The 16,217-nt window shown below is 51.4% G+C and overlaps 1 protein-coding gene across 3 annotated transcripts in view; it reads right to left on the reverse strand.

Annotated features, from left to right (window-relative positions):
* Nucleotides 1-1,826: 1,826 nt before the first annotated feature.
* Nucleotides 1,827-16,217, reverse strand: part of Ilrun (inflammation and lipid regulator with UBA-like and NBR1-like domains) — a 76,002-nt gene continuing 61,611 nt past the window's right edge. For 2 of the 3 annotated variants that reach the window (XM_059282452.1, XM_059282450.1), the window contains exon 5: nucleotides 4,481-4,685. In XM_059282452.1, the coding sequence (XP_059138435.1) occupies nucleotides 4,650-4,685 (36 nt within the window). In that variant the 3' untranslated portion in view covers nucleotides 4,481-4,649. Of the gene's footprint in view, nucleotides 4,686-16,217 lie in introns of all 3 variants that reach the window. The other variant, XM_059282451.1, reaches the window with a different exon arrangement.

Genomic DNA, 16,217 nt, shown 5'->3' on the forward strand with positions numbered 1-16,217 from the left:
AGTCTTGCTCTCTTGCTCTCTCAGCTGGTCAAGGCTGGACTCCAGGTGAGGTCTGGGAAATGGCTGGGTCACAGAGGCCAGGTAGGGAGGGGCCTTCTCAGGAACAGAGCGGGAGGTCCAAGAACAACCTGAACCTGGCAGGGAGGTAGCACCACTGCTTGTTTTCTCCGACCACTGTAGCCGCTTCCCCATCTCCCAGGCTCAGCCGAGAACCCCCTCCCTGTCACCCAGCCCGCGTGGGAATGGCTCACGCTAGGAGCTACCACTGAACTTGCTCCTTTCTCCCAGGGCTCAGTGACTTCTTGACAGGTTACAGCCCCAAAGATAAACAGATTCTGCCAAGCAAATAACTGTTCAGGAGCAGGGTGTTGGGGGTGGGGGGGGATGACCCAGGTGACAGGGTGGGGTCCCTTCTCTGTAAAGAGCAAATAGCTGTAGGCACCAGGGAGGAAGCAGGGTACAGGTGTACTGTCATGGGTGTGGACACCTGTGGGGGTCCCTGGGTAATATATTAGGTGCTTCCTGGGTAGTCTTGCATCAGCTCTTGGCACAGGGGATCAGTTCTTTGTGAGGCCTCATCTCCCACCAAGTCTGTGTTTAGAGGTTCCCCAGGCTGCCTGCAGGGACACGGCTAGACGGTCCTCTCCCCCAATCAGGCTCATGAGCATCACTTGAATACACACAGCTTTGCCAGGCAGGGGGAGGGCCCATGCATGGTCTGCAGCTCCAAGTTGGCTCTTCAGTTAGTGAAAACGCCAGACACCTGGGAGGTCCCAGTCCCGGGACCTGGGGTCCCAGCCTGCCCCGTCCAGAGCTGTGAGACACAGGAAGCTCCCTTTCCCCTCTCCTTTCCCTCTGAGTGTGCTCTCTACAGCCCAGGCAGTGATGCCAAGAACTTTTTTTGAGACAGAGTCTCATGTAGCTAAGAATGACCTCCAACCTTTGATCCTCCTGCCTCCACTTCCAAGTACTAGGATTCTTCCCCGACAGATTGCAGTTCTGAGCTCTGAAGACAAGCTCTGGCGGCATTAAACCCATCTGCTTTAATATTGGCCTCTGAAACCTTTCTGGCTGTCTCGGTGCTCCTGAACCTCTCTCTGTGAGCCCCAAGGTCACAAAGCTGGCCCCTCGCTCATTTGCCAACTGCCTGCAGTGTGTTCCTAGCTCTCAGGTTTCCAGGCTGAGAGGAACACCCAGGAAAGACACCTGGTTCCCATGGTGGCTGGGAAGCGCTCTGTCCCTGGCCTGTTTTCCACAGCAGACAGAAGCCAAGGTGCTCTGCCTTCTACACTGCTCCACGGCCAACTCATCAGCAGGTGTGGTACTCCGATGACACACAGACCATTTGGAGTCTACCATTTTGGTTACTGGGTATCAGAAGATACAAGTGTATACCAAAGCTGACTTCCTGTTAATCACTCTTACCTAGCGATTGTCTCCCAGCTGTGACACTATTTTTGAGAGACTGTGGAACCCTTAGGGGCTGGGGCCAAGCCAGCTGAAACCTCTCATCAGCCATGAGCCTTTGGAAGGGACAGCTCGGCGCCTGTTCCTTGGTCAGCCAGCACGTGAGCAGCCTCCACCTTCCACTCCTACCACCCATTAGAGACTGAGCATGCCAGCCACACCTCAAGTCCTCCGAAGCTTTCAATCTGTCCTCCCTTGTGGGGCACTGTTACGGCTATCATACAGTGACTAATACTTTGCAAAACGTAGATCTGTGTTTCAGTTCTGTCTGCAAGCGTGCACTGGAGCCACTGTGGGGTGACCCAGATCAACAGGCAGCTCACAGTGCAATAAAACTCACATGCACACATGAGAAAGGTGGGGTTTTTTTGTGTTAATTTAATCATACAAATATTCATTTACATGGTAAGGAAAACCTCATCTTCATCTCCTCCTAGGCACCACAAGGCCCCACCAGACACCCATCACTGTCCAGATGGGAGGGGCAGCAGGTCACCCCACATTCACCCAAGGAAACAAAGGATAACAGGGCAAGGGTGGGGACAACACATTAGTTTGCATTTGTGAGCCCTGGCAACCCTCTCATCCTATCCTGCTGGGAGCTCAGGCTAAATTTGGGGGGTCTTTATGCTCACTTCCCACCTTGGCCACCTGCTGTATTGGTGAAAGTGACTGGCTTATGGTTACAGCCAGTTTACAGGGGAGAGGAGGCTGTTTTTATAGAAAAATGCCCCAAATTCAATTGTCCCCATGGCAAAAAGAAAACAGGCATGCACACGTGCACACACCTCCACACACACACCTCACTCCACACACACAGTCTTCCCAAGCCTGCACCCACCTATTCCCCCAACTGGGCTCAGGCTCTTTACCACCTGAAACTTGGTGTCTGCCTCACCTCATGGGTGCCAGACTGGGGGCCCCGCCAGAAGGTGGCCTGGTGCATGTGAAGGCTCCAAGGGGCTGCAGAAAGACAGACCCAGGAAGCTGTGGGTCAAGGACTGCACCTGCTCTGGCCTTCTGAACGAGCTACCTCTCAAGGATGCACAGACAGGACTTGTTTCTGGGAAGGAAGCCAGGGTACCTGAGCCGTTACATTTGCCCAGTGAGGTTGCTACTGAGGGAAGGACATTCAGTGACAGTGGCCCACGAGGTTCCTGCTGGGAAACTGAGGAAGTATGGTACCTAGTAGGGGATAGATGGGGAAGCCAGTGAGGCAGGGTTGAAGCCTCTCATGATTCCAAGAGGGCAGCTGGAGACACGCTGCTTGCTCCAAGGCCAGGAAGCAGTAAGAATGGCTGGGCATGCATGTGTTCTAGGGCGGCAGTGTCCTCAGAGACTGGCCCTAAGGAGTCCCTCCGACAAAAGCCCCCTGAGATTTGTGGCTTGGGCACCTGTTAGGGACTGCCTTTGGCTCAAGGGTCCAAGTGTGCAGAGGAAGTAAGGGTCCCAGGGAAGCCCCCATTTAGCTGGAGATCCAGCTGCTTGCCCTTCTCCATGGCCTTTTCCACTTGCCCAGGGGACTTCCTCAACAAAACAGAGCTTATTGTTGGTTGCTTTTTCGGGACATGGAAAGGTGAGGGGGATTTTCATACAAGCTTTTCTTTCACAATCAACTGTTTAAAATCAATAGTTTCAGAAGAGAATGAGGAGGAACAAACACCACACACTTTTGGAACTCAAACATCCAGAGACAGGCAGGCAGGCAGGCAGACCTGCACCCACACCCAGGCTAGAGGACCTCTTACAGCCATTCATACCCTGGTCTCCCCGCTCTGCTCACAACCCTGGAACACATGGGGGCTGGAGACAGCAGGGGACCCTACAGCCACACCACATCCACATCCCCGGCTCTCAAACCACTGACTTAGGGAAGGAGGGGTTAAGAAGAGGGACTTTGCATATTCTTGTATCTTTGGCAGACAGCTGTTCTAGCCTGGTTTAAGATTCCCATGGAGACATCCATATTTCAACCTGCTTGGAGTCCATGGGACACTAGTGGGCACTGCACCCCACCCAGGGAGCAAATGCCTGCACTCCAGCTGGGCTGCAACTTGCCACCCCACACTAAGCAGCCCCTGCCGGAGGAGGTCTTTTCATTTCCACCTGACTGTGGCCTCTCAGGCAGTGGTCAGCAGTGGGGCTCCCAGCTGGGTCTGTATCATCATTCTGTAACAGCTCGAGCTCCACTAATAGGTTGTGAGAATGCCACGAGGACATTGGGGGGGGGGCAGGGAGGAGAGCTGTGTGGTAAGAGAAGCAGGGCACAGTTCACACTTGCTGAGTTACAGCCCTGTGTGCATGTAGCACACGCACCCACCCAGCGAGAGCCAAGGGAAGATAGGCCACTGCATGAAGGACCCAGTATTGCGTATTCGTGGCCACACTCCCTTTGCCAAGGGAAACATGGGAGGAAGCGGTCCCAGCTGTCACAAGCGTGCAAAAGGCCACCTCTCAGACTGTCCTCCAGGCTTCTGCTGGCCATACAGGAAGTCTGGACTTGAGAGCGTGCTGATGCTAAGAAGCCCTGGGCTGACAGACACAAATGTCAAAGGTATGAATCAACAAGAGACTGAAAAGAGGGGAAGGTGATATATCATTGGCAGAAGCCACTAAGAACCATCGAGGTCAGACTGCAGTCAGGTGGGGGCACGAGCCCAGCAACACTGACTGGCAGAGTCCCCAAACATGCCATGCCAGCCTCATCTCACTGTGACGGCTTCCAGAGCAAGCACCGCTCTGTAGAGCACGCCGTCCCTTACTTAAAAGAAACATCGGGAAGAGGGAAAAACTAACATGTGCTCAAAACTACAACCTCTCTGTAGGTAAAATAATTTTTGTTTAAAAAGATGGCTTATTTTCCCCCATTTTAAATTTCTGCCCCTTCCCGAATGACCTAACAACTCATTAGACTGATGTCATCACCCAAACCCAAGGTGGATTTCTGCGTGGATTTCTTCTTGGTTGCCTCAACACCATTCCTGCAGTTCAGCACTCACACATGCATACTGAGTTCACTCAAAACCAGTCTTTCTTCCTCTTCTTCCGTGATTGGGGGGTAGGTGGGGGTCTGAGCCAGGGGTCCGTGCGATGTGGTCTGCAATCCAGAGGAACCCCTTGCCCTCTCCCCCCAAAGTCAGGCCTTCTGTCTTTTGTTAATTTTTCTTCTTGCTGACACCCGTTTAAGACTGTCCGAAGGGGTAAGGCCCGTGGAGCCCCTGGAAGAGAGTGAAGACAGTCAGTGATGTGCACATCAGTGCTGCCTGAAGCAAATTCAGCCCCAGTCACAGAGGTGTGAGGCTCACTGCCCTGGCCACACAGCACCTCATCAGACCGAGGATCAGGATGTGCCCAGAGTTTCCCCCTGAATCCCATCAGCCTAGAGAGGAGAGGTGGGAGAGATACTGCTCCTCCGGGACAGGCAGTTCGGCTGACGCCCACTTTCTTCCAGCCAGGGCGCAAAACTCTTGCACGTCCTTGACGACAGGTTCTCAAACTCTCCACTGCAAGATGACGCAGTGGATGATGGCTGCCGCCAAGTCTGAGGACCCAAACTCCATCCCTGGAGTCCCCGTGGTGGAAGGAGAACTGACTGTGACATGCATGCTGCGGCACACACAAAGTGAACACAACCAGAACAGGCTGAGCTGCTGCTGTTTACCCAGCACCAGGCACCATGCACGGTACCAGACCTGCCCCAGCCCACCCTCAGGGCACCATGCACGGTACCAACCTGCCCCAGTCCACCCTCAGGGCACCATGCACGGTACCAACCTTCCCCAGTCCACCCTCAGGGCACCATGCACGGTACCAGACCTGCCCCAGCCCACCCTCAGGGCACCATGCACGGTACCAACCTGCCCCAGCCCACCCTCAGGGCACCACGCACGGTACCAGACCTGCCCCAGCCCACCCTCAGGGCACCATGCACGGTACCAACCTGCCCCAGCCCACCCTCAGGGCACCATGCACGGTACCAGACCTGCCCCAGTCCACCCTCAGGGCACCATGCACAGTACCAACCTGCCCCAGTCCACCCTCAGGGCACCATGCACGGTACCAGACCTGCCCTAGTCCACCCTCAGGGCACCATGCACGGTACCAACCTGCCCCAGTCCACCCTCAGGGCACCATGCACGGTACCAACCTGCCCCAGCCCACCCTCAGGGCACCATGCACGGTACCAGACCTGCCCCAGTCCACCCTCAGGGCTATCTTCCCGCAGACCGAGGCTTTCCAGGGGGCAGCTGCTAGGAGGTGGAGCTCACAACCACGTCTGAGGACCAGAGAGAGCTGCCCCTCCTACCACATTTCAAATGCACTCAGACTCTTACTTTCCTTGTCCTTTGTTTTGCTTAAGACAGGGTCTCACTATGTAGCCCAGACGGACTGGAATTGTTTTTAAGATTTATTTTGGGTATGTGCGTCCACGAGCTTATGCACACCACATGCAGGCAGGAGCCCTTGGAGGCCAGAAGCAGGCACTGGGTCCCTTGGAACTCAAGTTACTCGCAAGCAAAGTGTTCTTCACGCTGAGCCATCTGGCCAGCCCTCGGACTGGAATCCTTTTTTTTTTTGTTTTGTTTTGTTTTTGTTTTTTCGAGACAGGGTTTCTGTGTAGTTTTTGGTACCTGTCCTAGATCTCACTCCGTAGACCAGACTGGCCTCAAACTCACAGAGATCCGCCTGGCTCTGCCTCCCAAGTGCTGGGATTAAAGGTGTGCGCCACCACCACCCCACCAAGACTGGAATCCTTGATCCTCTCCCTCAGCCTCCCAAGTACTGGGATTACAGGCCCCACCCCAAAGGTACTTTCTACGCTCCTTGGCTGAGTGGTAAAGACTTCCATCTTACCGCCCCTACATTGAAAACGAAACTCTACTGGCTGAGGGTGGCACACAGCTTTAATCCCAGGACTCAGAAAGCAGAGGCAGGCGGATCTCTGGGTTTACAGAGAAAAAATTCCAACACAGCCCGGGCTACAGAGAAACCCTGTCTTGGAGGATGAGGAGGAAACTCCACAGTAAGCCAGCACCAGAACCACCACGGGATTGGGCTGAAGTGTGAAACGTGTCTCCCTTCTCCTTGGGTGGACCTCACTCAAAGCAAAGGCCTAAAAGGGCAAAGGTAACCAGTGACCAGCTATACCAGGCTCCTGTACACCACTGTGGGCTAGCAGCAACAGGTCTCCATGGAGAACACTCGAGCCCAGTCATCCCGTGAGTGGTCAGAGGGAGCTGACCTGTGCTTGATGTCCATCCAAAGAACCCCAAATCTATCAGAGGGAGCTGACTGTGCTTGATGTCCATCCAAAGAACCCCAAATCTATCAGAGGGAGCTGACCTGTGCTTGATGTCCATCCAAAGAACCCCAAATCTAGGCACAACCCTCAGCGGGAAGAAATGGACACCCCCATCAGTCTGATGGAATGTGGGCAAAGTCAGAGTGCTTTCAAAAATTAGCACAGTTCTTTAAACAGAATTATGTGGTTATAACAGAGCCAGGATGACAACTTTATGTCCCAGTGTAGTGCCTGGGCCTCAGAGGTGTGCTAAATTGGTACCCGAACAAGGACAGGTGCTGTTCAGAACACCTGGAACACCAGACCCCCGGAAGTCAGGCCCTTCCAAAGCTGGTCTGTTGTGGTTGATTAGTTTGAGGGGACACAAGTGCCTGGGCCACCTATCAGTCGGGCCCCAGCTGTGGAGGCCCCGGGGGTGGGGCTAGTGGAAGATGCCAGTGGTGCTACAAGACCTGGGAGAACTGGGTCTGCTCCCCACTTTGCATGTCCACATGACCCCAGGGGTATTTCCCACACATTCCTGACTCCTCCACATAGCTACTCACTTTCCAGGTTCTGGGAGCTGACACACAGTGCCTCGCTCAGGAGGCTGAAAACTAGTATCCCAAGGAAAATACCACCTGAGGCCAAAGCTAAGAATGGGAACATGAGGTTTTGAGGTTTCCCCCAGTGGAAAGTACTGAAGAACGGTATGTCTTTAGCTGTTTGGTAGTATCATTGGAGGTGGTGGTGGCAGGGTGGTGGCGTGTGTGTGTGTGTGTGTGTGTGTGTGTGTGTGTGTGCGTGTGTGCGTAACCAACAGAGAAGAACTGGGAGGAAGGGAAGGCAGTAGCACATAACAGTCTACGTAAGTCTGGGGTCCACAGAAATATGTGATTTTCCAACTCATAAAGGGGAGTTTACCCCATCAAGAGCACAGCACTGGAGAGCCAAGCTGGTGCTTAGAATGACAGGATGCCACAAGCCCGCGGGCCCTTGCACCAGCCACGTCTCTGGTAGTCAAATGAAAGCTGCAACCACCTTGGCAGTCACAGCTGCAGCCCTCGGTGGCTCTGCCAAGCGTGAACTCTCAGATTCCATCTCATGGGCTTCAGTGGAAGGTGCATGAGATGCCTGTGCACCAGCAATGACACAGCAGCTGAAGGCAAGCCTTGACTCAGCACTGCCCAGCAGCAGCTACTCACCCAAAGTGACCCACAGAGGCAGCTCAGACTGGGAACAAGCACAATGCTCAAAGGTCTGAGCGGGAAAAACACAGGGGGACAAGGAGAGCAAGCGATGAAGTACCCCTCCCCCCCCAGCCCTTCCTCAGTGCATGCAGCCCTCCATGGCCTGTGGCTTGTCTGGGAATACTTAGATAGGGAGTATGACTTCCAGATAGCTGACCCGACCCCCCCATTTAATAGAAAAGATGAGATCTATGCGCTGGGCAGGGACAGGGATAAAGACGTGCACTCTTGGATTCCCACCTGCTGTGGGACCCTCAGACCATCTAACTGGCTTAATTTATGGTTCTCCTTGGTTCTCTAATAACTGAGGTCCTATGTCTTCCAGAAAGAATGGCCCATGAAATTCTCTTTCAAACGAAGAGTAGCATACTGAAGAGCTGATGATTAACTGGTGCAGAAAGGTGGCTTGAGGAACAAGACACTTTCCTTCCCCTAAGTTTATTTATTTTTTCTAGGCAGGGTTTCTCTGTGTAGTTTTGGTGCCTGTCCTGGAACTCATTCTGTAGACCAGACTGGCCTCGAAACCACAGAGATCCACCTGCCTCTGCCTCCTGAGTGCTGGGATTAAGGGCGTCATGCACCACCACCGCCCAGCCTTCCCCCAAGTTTTAACTACCATCACTTCAAGGAAGGAGGAAGAAGGAAGGAAGGAGAGGGGGGGAGGGAGGGAGGGAAGAAGGGAGGGAGGGAGGGAGGGAGGGAGGGAGTGAGGAAGGAAGGGAGGGAGGGAGGAAGGAAGCAGCTGACAGAGATGTCCCACATGCAGGACTGTACATGTCACAAGCAGGTCACAGAACCCAGGCAACACTACACTGGCGGCAGAGGGAGAGACTGCCGAAGGGTCCAAGCAGTGCGTCGAGCAGCCTGCAACAAGAGGCCAAATGGGAAGTGTTTTTCCTACCTGAGGCATGGAGAGAGAGAAAATCCTGATGCAAGGCTTATCCACAGTTCAGGTTCTGGTGGTCACCACCAAGCCTGGCCTGGTAGGGGCTGCGGCACAGCAATCTCTGCTGGCATCTAGCAACACACCCTGCATCTCACCCCGGTCTGGAAGCCCTAGAGATGGAGCCGTGTCTCCACCTCCCCATCACTTGGACTTGGCACACCACTGCAACTTCTATATGGGTGCCGGGGATACCAACTTAGCTCCGCATGCCCCCGCAGTGTGCATTTTACCCACCAAGTTGCCTCCTGAGCCCTAGCTTTTGCTTGTAAGAAGAGCAGAAGCCAGACCCTCCCTGACCTTATTTTCTGTAGTAGCGCACCGCCGGTAAGGGACATATCAAGGGACGATGTTGCAGCAGATGGTACCAGAGAGCTCAGAATTCAACTCTGACCCAAACAAAAACGAACCCATCCTGATAAAGGTGGGTGTAGAAGGCCACCCACCTTTATCAGGATCTACGACCCATCCAACCAAGGCTGCCAGGACACCAATCCAGTAGGATCTAAAGGCCAATTCCTCCTAGAGCTTACTCTGCAGGAAAAGGTTTCTCCTTGCAGCTATCATCACACCTGCCAGGGAAGGAGCACCCAGGCCTGCAGTAGCCGAGTGGACTCTTCCCAACTTCAGTGTTCCCAGGCTTTGGAAAGAACCACTGTCAAGGTTGTGGGCAGCCCAAGTACACACGGGCCAGAGAAGCAGGGGCTGAGGTGCTCCAGCCACCCTACACAGAACACAGTTGGTTGTCCCTGGCGGAAGAGATCACTGTGCCTCAATGATGTGAATGAACACAGCAGGTGCATCAGGTCCTGATCATCTGTCCAGAATGCAATGTTAACTACTGTAAACCCCAAACTGGCTATTTTCCTAAAATACTTTATTGTGTGTAAACTTAAGTTCACTCCTACTCACCCTTATCTTTTCCAAGAACAATGTAAGGTCTAGCACTTGTATTCGGAAGGTGGGGCACAGCGGTGGCATGCTCCACAGGTGCTGCCCAGGGTCAAGCCCTAGTAATAACTGGGGAAAGATCTAGTACGTCCAATGGAGTCCACAGAGTAAACCCAACATCAACAACTGTCTGACAGTCTTCATGACGCTGACCCTGTGGAGCAGCAAGAGTCAGGGCATGACCGTGAGCTTCTGTGCGGGGCCCCGGTAAATACAAGAGGAGTGCCTGAAATACGGTGTCCAAAAAAACACCAAACCTTTCCCCAAAGGGGTGTACACTGAGGACCTGAATGTGAACTGCTTCTGTCAGAAGTGTTTGGGACCCCACCCCCACCAGACTTTGGAATACCTGCATGTGCCGGCTTAGGGGTGGAACCCAAGACTAAACACCATTTACTTATGTCTCACGTATGGTTTGCTCTTAAAGAAAATTATATGTAGCAATTTGACATTTTTTGTAGGAAACAAAGGTTCCTGACATAGAACTTCCCACTTGAGGAATCCTGTTGGTGTTCAGAAGTTTCCTGCTTTGTACTTCTGGATTAAAGATCCTTGAACATACACCAACAGTCCCCGGGAAAAGCACTTCAGCTGTGCAGTGACATACACTAGAACCAGGTCTGCTTCTTCTGCTTCTGTCTAGTCCCCATTTCACAGCAGCCACATCACACTTTGCCCACAGAGCTGAGCCCACCAACCCTTCACATCTCGCACTAAGAATGAATAAAGGGACGGCTGTGCTGGGGACTCAGTTCTTGTCTTTTATCTGGGGGAGGGGTCTAGAAGAGGCCAAAATTCCTTTTAAAAAGGACATTTCACTGAGACCTTTTGGGATTAGTCCTTTCCCCCCACATGAAAACTTGCTTAGATAAACCACCACAACACAGAGACTTTCATACACCTGTCTTTATTTTGCTTTAGTTGTGATTTAGTTTAAATAAATAAAGGCTGGGCAGTGGTGGCTCATACCTTTAATCCCGGCACTCGGGAAGCAGAGGCAGGTGGCCTGCTCTACAGAGTGAGTTCCAGGACAGCCAGGGTTGCACTGAGAAACCCTGTCTTGAAAATCCAAAAGGAAAAAGGGGAAAAAAAGGCCCACACAGGTTCATAAACAAGAGCGTTGGCTGCACGCAAGAAAACAGCCCTCCCCCATGCACCAAAGGTGGCAGCAGGTAACACGAGCAGGCCCTCCTTGACGTGCCTGCCCAGTACTCCTGTGTCACTTAACACACTGAACACAAGCCCAGGAGAGTGCAAGGTTTGGCAGGAAGTTCTGCCCTGACCCTGGACTGCACATACAAATGCACAGGATGTAATGGCCATCCAGGGCCAGGGACTAACCGGCAGGACGAGAAATGGACTTCCATGTTGGAGTAATGAGGACAACCAGCAAGGTCAGAGTACTTAAGCCCTTCTGCTGGCTGCTCAGGGGACAGGAACTTCTGAAGGTACCATACCACTGCAGTCTGGCCACTTTCAAAGAAAGTGCCCCAAAGTTGAAAGATGTACCTACGTGCTAGCCAAGGGTAAGTGCAGGAAGCCTTCTTTAGGCATGAGGACTATGGTAGCCTCAGGTCATGGCCTTCTGATCCTGTCAAACTGCTTAAAAGATTAACTCAGTTATGAGAGTGTTCTCTGTCTTTTTATTATTATTATTATTTTTCTTATTTTAACTTCTTTTTTTTTTTTTCTTTTCTTATTTTATGTGCATTAGTGAGAAGGTGTTAGATCCCCTAGAACTGGGGTTACAGACAATTTGAGCTGCCATGTGGGTGCTGGGAATTGAACCTGGGTCCTCTGGAAGAGCAGCCGATGCTCTTAACCACTAAGCTATCTCTCCAGCCCATGTTCTCTGTCTTTTAAAAGCCTTGTAAGCCAGGTGGAGGTGGCGCACACCTTTAATCCCAGCACTGGGGAGGCAGAGGCAGGCGGATCTCTGTGAGTCTGAGGCCAGCCTGGTCTACAAAGTGAGTTCCAGGACAGGCTCCAAAGCTACACAGAAAAACCCTGTTTTGAAAAAACAAACAAACAAACAGCCTTGTAAAACCACTTTTTATTCTTATCTCTATAATAATAATTTCCCCAGACAGTCTTAACTTCTGTTGCTGCCAAGGAACCTGTCTGTCCACCCTAGCCTATCTGCCTGTCACCCACATAGTTCTGTCCACCCTCCTCAATCCAGTCAGCATCCACCCCTGTACCCTCCCTCTCCTTTTCACCTATACGCCTCTCTTTTCTCCTCTGCTCACCCCAGTGCCCATGACCAACCACAGAGGCTAGCCTTCAACCTTCCCCTGATCTAAGAGCGTTGCCTCAAGGAGTCAGACTCAAAACACAACTGCAGCTTCAGCACCATTTGAGGGCTTGTGGAGCCGACATAAAGCAAACTTGGGCTAGAAACCCTGCTCCCCACACATCAACAAACCAAACCACAATTGAAGTTCCATAAGCAGATGAAGGATCTTAGCTGAGTTTGACTCCCCTCAGTAAAGACTTCAGAACACTTTCTGGGTTTATGGTCAGGACCTCAGCTAACTTTAAGTACGCTAAACTCCAGATGAGATAGGTTCTGGGGAACAGAGCTCTCTCTGGCCGTCTCCTAGAGTAAGAAGGAAGGAAATCAATCAGGAGAGGCGCTCTTCCAAGCGCCTAGTCCTGTAGACACTGGCTCACCGCTGAGCCTCTGCCTGCTTCCTCTAGAACTGCACTCAGGTCCCACTGTCATCTGTCAACTCCCTGTCCCTACAAGCCCTCAAGCCCTCAAGCCCTCAAGCCCTCCATTCTAACAGAGAAGAAAGTAAGCTGTTCCTCTTCTGTCCCAGTCAGCCACGCTGGTTCAATCTTGCTGTGACCAAGCACTTGGGAACTGCTTTGCTGGTGCTGTTGGCTGTCACATTAAAAGTGACCCTCCTCTGACAGATCTCAAAGACCATCTTTGGAAATTCCCCTCACCCTTTTAAAGCACATCTCACTCACCAGAGCTGGGTGGCTGCCCAATGTCCTCTGGGCTTTCTTGCATGTAGTTTTCCCTCTAATTCATTTCAAATTCACTATCCACCAAGACATCACTTTCTTTCTTTTTGGTTTTTCGAGACAGGGTTTCTTTGTGTAGCCTGGCTGTCCTGGAACTCAGAGATCTGTCTGCCTCTGCCTCTCAAGTGCTGGGATTAAAGGTGTGCGCAACCACCACCAATCAAGACATCGCTATTGTAAAGGTTTTCTCTTCCCCAACACCTATGGGCACTTAAAAGTCAACTGGAGGGCAGGAGAGTTGGTGCAGTGGTTAGGAGCATCTGCAAATCTTCCAGAGGACTCAAACTTGGTTCCTAGAATCCACACAGACAGGGCTGCACATAAACTCCAACACACACACACACACACACACACACACACACACACACACACAATCTTAAAAAGGTGGGCTGGGCAAGGGAGTGATTGCCTTTAATTGTAGCAATTTGGGAGGCAGAGGCAGGCAGATTTCTGTTAGTTTCAGGACAACCAGGGTGTGGTGGTTTGAAAGAATATGCCTACCAAAGAGAGTGGCACTATTAGGAGGTGTGACTTTGTTGAAGTAGGGGTGGCCTTGGTGGAGGAAGTGTGTCACCGTGGGGGTGGGCTTTGAGGTCTCGTAAGTTCAAGCTATGTGCAGTGGCAGTTTATTTCCTGTTGCCTGAGGATCAAGATGTAGAACGCTCAGCTCCCTCTCCAGCACAATGTCTGCCTGTATGCGGCCATGCTTCCTGCCATGATGATAATGGACTAAACCTCTGAATTGTAAGCCACCTCAACTGAATGTTTTCCTTTATACATTGCTGCCATAGTCATGGCGTCTCTTCACAGCAACAGACACCCTGAGATACAGTAAGACCCTGCATCTTACCTACCACCACCACACCACCCATCCACCTACCACCCACCAAGAGAAGCCAACTGGAGTGCAATCACATCCTATCCTTGCATGCAGGAGGCTGAAGCAGAAGGATTAGGCTAGCACGGGCTACCTATAAGAACAAACAAAAATTTAAAAATGCTCAGTGGGCAAAGGCCTTACCACCAAGCTTGACAACCAGTTCAATTTTCAAGTCACCCTGACTTTTACATGAGCCGCAGCATGCACACTCACATTCATACACAAATAAACAAATGTTCAACATTTTTTAAAAAACTTGAAAGGAAGAGGAGCTGGAAAGATGGCTCAGCAGTTGAAAATGTTTCCTGCTCTCCTAGAGGACCAGTATTCATTCAGTTCCCAACATCCCCATCAGGCAGCTCACAACTGCCTATAACTCAAGTTCCAGAGGATATAACGCCCTCTTCTGTGTGGGCACCTGCACACACCTGCCATACACATACAAACACATACACGTCAAAAATAAATAAATCTTTAAAAAATTTATCATAGCGGGGCTGGAGAGATGGCTCAGAGGTTAAGAGTACTGACTGATCTTCCAGAGGTCCTGAGTTCAATTCCCAGCAACCACATGGTGGCTCACGACCATCTGTAATGAGATCTGGTGCCCTCTTCTGGCCTGCAGTCATACATGCAGACAGAACACTGTGTACATAATAAATAAATAAATAAAATCTTAAAAAAAATTTATTGTAGCACATTAAAATAAAATTTTCTGAAAAAAAAAAAAAAAACAGAAAAACTAACAAACAAAATCAATCTCCCCAAATCCTATTTTCTCTTTTCTGGCTCACATCCCTTCCCACAGCAAGGCACACCTGTGATCAACCAACACCTTTGGAGACAGGGATTAGCAGCAACTGAGCACAGAGGAGACTCATGACCGACTGAGCAACATCAATATGATCTGTGTAAAGCAGACGATTGTACCTGGTTCTTAGGCAACACATCACAAGCAAAAAGCCCGAGTCCCTCAGGCCCCTGCAGAGGAGGAGGCCCACTTCTGCCACCCGGGCAGCAGAATCCATGCTCACACTTTGCACAGCCTGCTGGAGTCCAGTCAGTGCAGACTGCTAGAGAACCAGGGCTGAAAGGTCAGCACCTACACCAACAGATTCTCACCTGTGAGTCACACTTTTTGTTCACTGACTTTAGAACCCCACCAGAAATTAAAATGTTGAATTCGGAGAAGAGAGTTTTAACTACCAACATGAAATGAGCTGGTGTTTCTGCTGCAGGTCTGCCTGGCCTGAGCAGCCTGAAACAGTGCCCAGAGCCCCAAGACAAACAGAGGAGCTGGGCACCGTTGGCACTGTGGAGGTACAAAGGAGTGTTCCTGGATATACTGCTCAGCCTCAGTCAATCAGCAATGCTACATAACAAAAGATATTTCTAAGGCCCACAGTGTTTGCTTAAATTATTTTAAAACGCACACACAGCCCATGCCAACGCAAACACCGGTGGAGCGGAGAGGCCTTTACTGGCTCTTCTGAGTTTTCAGGAGATAGAGTCATTGTAACAGCATCAAACCCAGAATCTCCTGTCAAGCGCTTTCTGGTACAGAATGTGCTGGGCTGCCAGAGCATGGGTGGGTCCCTTGCTGCTGCTCGGTCTTGTTTCCTCCTCGGCCACAGGTTCTACAGCTCCCACAGGTGAGTGAGGGAGTCTCCACACTCGACACAAGTGCACAGACTGCCTGAGGAGACAACCGATTCTACGCCCCAGCAGCCTTCTTCACAACGTGATCTAGAGTGCAGGACTCAAACTGGGCTCTGGCCACGGCCTCCTATTAACTGCTGTGGGAGTGTGACGGGCACTGGTAACTACTGTTCTATCTCCTGTAACTACGGAAGTAATAGAGTAGTGTGTATTAGGAAGAGCACTAAGGAGTCAGAGAGCTGGCTCGGCTGTTACGAGTACTTGCTGCTCTTGAGAAGGAACCAAGTTCGATTCCTAGCATACACATGGCAGCTCACAACCATCTCTAATCCCAGTGTCAGGGGATCCAGTGCTCTTTTTCTGACCTCTTCAGGCACCAGGCAGACATAAACTTAAACTCAGGCAAAACACTCATACATATAAAATAAAAAAATAAGTAAATCTAAAAGAAAGATCACTAAGAACATTAGGGAAGGGGCAGGCATCATGGATGCAGACCTCTAATCCCAGCTGAGGTAGATGGAGCTGCATGAGGTGGAGAACAGCCTGGTAAATAGCAAGTTCCAGGCCAGTCAGGCTACACAGTGAAACTTTGTCTCCAACAACAAAAAGCCAGACATGGTAGGGTAGCCTGGCCAGCTGAGGCAGGACAAGTGCTTGAGCCCAGGAGTTCAGGTGCTCACAACCATCAGACACAGTGACAATCACCACCAAACCAAACCAAGAAAAAAAAAAAAGTAGGGCAGCTGGGAG

The sequence above is a fragment of the Peromyscus eremicus genome, chromosome 16_21 (genome assembly GCF_949786415.1).
Source record: "Peromyscus eremicus chromosome 16_21, PerEre_H2_v1, whole genome shotgun sequence".
Lineage (NCBI taxonomy): Eukaryota > Metazoa > Chordata > Mammalia > Rodentia > Cricetidae > Peromyscus > Peromyscus eremicus.